A 4,898-nucleotide genomic window follows, 5' to 3' on the forward strand; every position below is an offset into this window, starting at 1 on the left:
CGTGTGCAAGCCGGATGTGTTGATGGACTCCAGCGACCGGAGCGGCTCCTCCAGGAATCCATACACCAGGTGGACGGTGCCGTCCTGCAGGCAAGACAGGGCCTCGTCACTCACAGCCCCAAGCCCGGCTCCTGGTGAGCGGGAGGCTGCCGGGTCCCTCCCCACCGTGACATGCTTGGTTCTCATCTCTGTGAAGGACGGGAACCTTCAGGCTCTGTGTGAACTGGGCTGGGATTAAATCCAAGGCCACCCACGCCCAGAGCCCACGCATTAATACCTTTTGTCTTCCTAAATGCCCTCAATCTACATTCGCTTAGTGTCCGTTCAACTAACCATTGCTGGCTCGCTGTGAACGAGGCTGGCTCATCTGGGACCCCGGGTCCCTCTGCCTTCCCCAGGTCCCTGGGAATAGGGCTGTTCTCTGCACAGGTGTCTCAGAGGTTGCCCCGCACCAGACTAGAAGCTCTGAGCTGAGCACACGTGGGCATCAGACACCCTGCAAAGTTCAGGGAGAGGGTGCTCTGCCCGCCCTTGCCTCCTCCATGGGTAAGCAAGCAGGAGAGTTGAGGACTCGGGTGACCTTCTGGAAGTGACAGGCACAAAGCAGGTGATTAAATAGTTAATCCCATTAGCGGATTCTAAGTAGGAAAAAGTACAGGAGACCCCTGAATGTTAATGATTACTCAAGAAGCATTTGCTTAACCACAGAACCAAGCAACAAAACCATACAGAAGCAGCAAGAGACGCGCCCCCCAAATAAGAAAACAGCGGTGGCAAGAGGCCCCCAGCCCTGCCCAGTGAGCTCAGTGAGCTAGGGCCTGCCCTCTGCACACAGGAAAGCGGTGCTTTGTGGACCTGGCCTGACCATGTAGGGACAGGGAAACTCCCCTGCCCGACCGGGAGGAGGAGCTGATGACGGAAGCGTGATGTCTACTCAAGAAAGACAGAGAGGGTCTTCTCCCACCCCACTTCTCCTTTGGCTATAAAACTGTAGCCCACTAAGTTCTCGGGGTGCAGGACTCTCTTGCCTCCCAAGCGTCATGTTCTCATGAACCCCTTCTTCTCGATCCCTCTGCCCCAGGTTGGATTCTTCCTGCTCTGAGACAGGAGGACTGGCGCTCTCCGGAGCCCCCAGAACACTACCCGTCTGTTTCAGGACTTATCCTGGCCCCAGCTCTGTCCCCACCACGCCATGGGTACCCAGGCACGTCCTCCCCCGTCTGGCCTCGGTTTCCTCACGTTGCTCCATGCCAGCCTGTGTCACTGTCATGCTGCAAAGATAACGCAAGACCATGGGTGTCAACGTGCACTGAAAAGTTAGGTGGATTTTGTCTTCAAGAGAAAACCGGGTTGCTTTTCCCTAAGGGTCTCGGATCCGCTGTGGCCATGAATTCCTGGACGGAGCAGGTTGAGCCTTACTTGTAGGTCCCTTTCTCCCTTTGCAGGCAGGTAAACTGAGGCCCAGTGGAGGCAGGGGCTTGCCCTGAGCCTCAAAGACCATTGGCCAACCAGGGCCAGGTCGAAGGACCAAAGTCTCCTGGAGAGTCTTCTCCAGAATTCCACTGAAGATGCTGGACCCAGAGGAGACAGCGAGTCCAGGGCAAGGTCACTCAGGGCTCCATTAGAAGGCTTCGGGGCGAGACCCACGTCTAGAGACATGTCAGCTAAGTGTCAGCCAAGAGCTGCTTATTCAAAGCATCAGAGGCTGAGAGCAGAGCTGGCTTCTCCCAAGCTGCCTTGTCCCTGCCCGGCTGCCCCTGGGAGCCCCTCTCTCTGTGGGTGAGGGGCCCGGGGTGCTGCCCCGGATGTTACGATGGCTCCACCCCGCCCACGGCAAGCGGGCCGCCACCCACCTCGATGAGGTAGTCGTTGGGGTCACAGGTGCCAAAAGGCCTCTTGAAGAGCAGGTACAGGCCTTCTGGAGTCCTCTGTGCCCGCAGAAGCTGGTAATCCTGCTGGGAGTCCAGGTGGACCTGCCCCTTCTGGTCACTCCAGGCATCCTGCAGAGACAAGGTCAGGCTTGGAGCCCAAGCGGCCGGGCCGAGGGGGCGGGTGGTCACCCACAGCACAGCCCCTGGACACACCCCGCCCTGGGGTGCCTGGCCTTGACAGGTGACCTCAAATGCCAGCCGGCGCTGGTCAGCCAAGCAGGTTCCCAGACCTCTGGGTGGGACCCAGAAACTGTATTACCCAGGAGGTGCCAGGACTGGGGACGTGGGGTCCTAGACAAAGAATCCCTCTTGGTCTGGGGGACAGCGGCCTGACAGCACACAGAGCCTTGGAGAGGGGAGAATGAGGGGAGAGAGAGGCGCTGGCAGTGGGGTGTGGGCACCAGCCCATACTCAAAGGCCCCGAGAGAGTGAAGCCCTGCACCTGCGCACCTCACTCGAGTCCCAGCTTTGCCTGGAGAAGGTAAACTGAGGCCCCGGAGCACACAGACCCACTGCCGGTCCCCAGGATGTTCAAGGGCGGCGGCTCTGGCCAGCCCCTCCCCTCCCCTATCCCCAGCTGCCTCCTGGCACCCAGCTCTAAGGCCCGGCCACCCAGGGGCTCCAGGCCAGGGCACCAAAGACAGCCCCTGGGCCAGGCGGCTGCGAGGGAGGCCCTGCCCCGACCAGCAGGTGAGGGGCAACGCGGGCCAGAGCTATTCGGCCTCAGAATGCTTTCAAACCCTGCATTCAGGGCGGCAGCACATTTTCTTCATTTCCTTGAGGAAAAAAGAAACCCACGAAAGATTTTGCCAAATCTCCCCCCTGGAGAAAAGCGCCGTGACAAAGCTCCTGCCGGGGGATGTTGGGGATCTGCAGGACTCAGTTCAAACAGAAGCAGAAACTTAGCCTGTGAGCCTTCAGCTGGAAATCTAGAATGTATTTGTTGAACATATTGCTAGAGGAGGAAAAACAAGCCTGACATTTGTTTGCATAGGAATTTGTTGTGCAAATTAATCTTGCCTGTGCGGGAGGATGCGAAAGTCACCCCAGCTCTCTTGGCAGCCGGGGAAGCTGGGCCCGGGGCTCGCTGCTCCTCTGGGACCGGCTTGGAGCTGTGCTGCCCCGGTCTTCCTGGGCCATGACCCAGAGCCACTGAGCTGCCTCGTGAGGGGGAGGCGGGGCAGCCCAGAGCCAGTGGCCCCCATCCCATCCGGCTGGAGGTCAGGCTCACCCAGGCTCCCGCCTCCCGGGAAAATGGGCAAAGCTCCTTCCTGCCTGCAGAGTTGTGGTGGGGGTTGGATGGAGCACCCCTGGGGTTCCAGAAAGATCAGCCAAGGGTGTCAGCTCATGTGAACCCCCTTATCCCGAGAAAGTAGAGAGGCAGAATCGTACCCACTCTGCAGATGGGGCACACGAGGCTGGGAGGCCCCTCCTGAGCCTGTTTAGCCAGTCCGGCCGGATTCCCACTCTTCAGGAAGTAAGAGCCCCTCTGCCCACAGATCGAGTGCCTGCTGACTTGCAGGAGCGTGTTAGCCCTCCTGGGTTTGTGTCCCTGAGAGAGCGGGTTTGGCCCCCGGGGAGGCGGGGGTAGAGGAAGCTGGGGCGGTGCTCAGGGCAGGATGGCTGGGCTCTCCCCACCCGGGGGGACCCTCTGCAGTCTGTCCAGGGCCCCGCAAGCCCCTCTCCTCTGAAGGGCAATCTCCCTGCTCCTCCACCCTTTCCAGCAAGAATTGAGGGTGAATTTGGGGTGTGGAGTGAGGTGTGCGCCTCAGTGTGGATGGTTCCTTCCAGGCCGGGTGCGCAGGTCACCCACGTGTGCAAACACCAGCTTCCAGGCGGCGCAGGCCGAGCCCCTCGCTTGGGTGCGTGTGAGCTCCGCACGCTGTTTGTGCAGGTGGGGGCGTGGGGGCCTCCCTCCTGAGGGCGACATGGAGGTGTGGAGAGGCTGTGCTTTATGTGGTGAGCGTGTCCCCCGTCTTGGGCTGCGCTCCTTGGGCGTGCCGGGCAGTCAGGGAAGCCACCTGTTTCCCATCTTGACCTCATGTCGGCATCCGAGACGCCCAAGCTTGGGACACAGGGATGCTCAGATACAGGGGACCAGAGAGGCGAGAGGGAGACTTCCTTTGCCAGGTTCGGGAGGGCAAGTGCAGAGAAGGGCAGGATCAGGGGTGCTGCGGTGGGGGAGGACTCACCCCGAAGTAGGCGCCGTCCCTGTCAGTCCAGAGCACCACCAGGTCAGCATTCTCCAGCTCCCCTCGGTCCGACATCCCAAACAGGACACCAGCCTTGAGCTCCCGCACCAGGAGCTGGAAGTAGATGGTCTCCTGCGCATAGCTGACGTTCCAGGACAGCTCCAGGGTCCCCTCGGGGTCCAGGGGGATGTGGAAGGGGAAGGGGCTCTCGGCGGGGGCTGAGCCCTGCAGCGCAGCCACGAGGATGACCAGGAAGACGGCCACCGCGGTGCCGTACATGGAGGCCGCCTCGCGCACGCTGGGGCTGGGGACCTGCATGGCTGGGCGAGCGCGGCCACCCCACCTGGCCATTTATGTCCCGGGCCCCCGGGGAGGTGGGCTCAGGCTGCACCGGTAATCACATTTGTCTGGTGGGGAATTCAATTGTCCCAGCAACCCTCCCACCAGCCCGGGCCCCCAGGCCAAAAGCTTTTCTGCCCTCGTTTCTCCTAATTGGCACTAATGACGCATGGACATCATCAGCGGGAATCGAAGCAGACGGGCTGATTTCATTCCCTCTGAATGGTCCCCGAGAGCCATCCGGGAAGGGCTCCTCCCTGCGGGCGCCCTCCAGCTGAGCACCGGGCTGACAACCAGGGCCTGTCCCCGCACGGCTGGCAGGCGGGGCCGTGCCGCCCCATTTGTGGATGGGCAGACCGAGGCTCCGTGGGGTCATTTCCGAGGTGGTGGTGGTGGTGGCGGTTTAGCTGTAAAGTCGCGTCTGACTCCTTTGTGA

The 4,898-nt window shown here is 61.0% G+C and overlaps 1 protein-coding gene across 1 annotated transcript in view; it reads right to left on the reverse strand.

Annotated features, from left to right (window-relative positions):
* Window positions 1–4,441, reverse strand: part of DBH (dopamine beta-hydroxylase (dopamine beta-monooxygenase)) — a 20,355-nt gene extending 15,914 nt beyond the window's left edge. Inside the window, exons 1-3 of the mRNA XM_010832764.1 lie at window positions 4,124–4,441; window positions 1,854–2,000; window positions 17–84 (exon numbers count right to left, since the gene is read on the reverse strand). Of these exons, the coding sequence (XP_010831066.1) occupies window positions 17–84; window positions 1,854–2,000; window positions 4,124–4,441 (533 nt within the window). The remainder of the gene's footprint in view (window positions 1–16; window positions 85–1,853; window positions 2,001–4,123) is intronic.
* Window positions 4,442–4,898: the final 457 nt, after the last annotated feature.

This window comes from Bison bison, unplaced genomic scaffold, assembly GCF_000754665.1.
Source record: "Bison bison bison isolate TAMUID 2011002044 unplaced genomic scaffold, Bison_UMD1.0 scf7180017862242, whole genome shotgun sequence".
Classification (NCBI taxonomy): domain Eukaryota; kingdom Metazoa; phylum Chordata; class Mammalia; order Artiodactyla; family Bovidae; genus Bison; species Bison bison.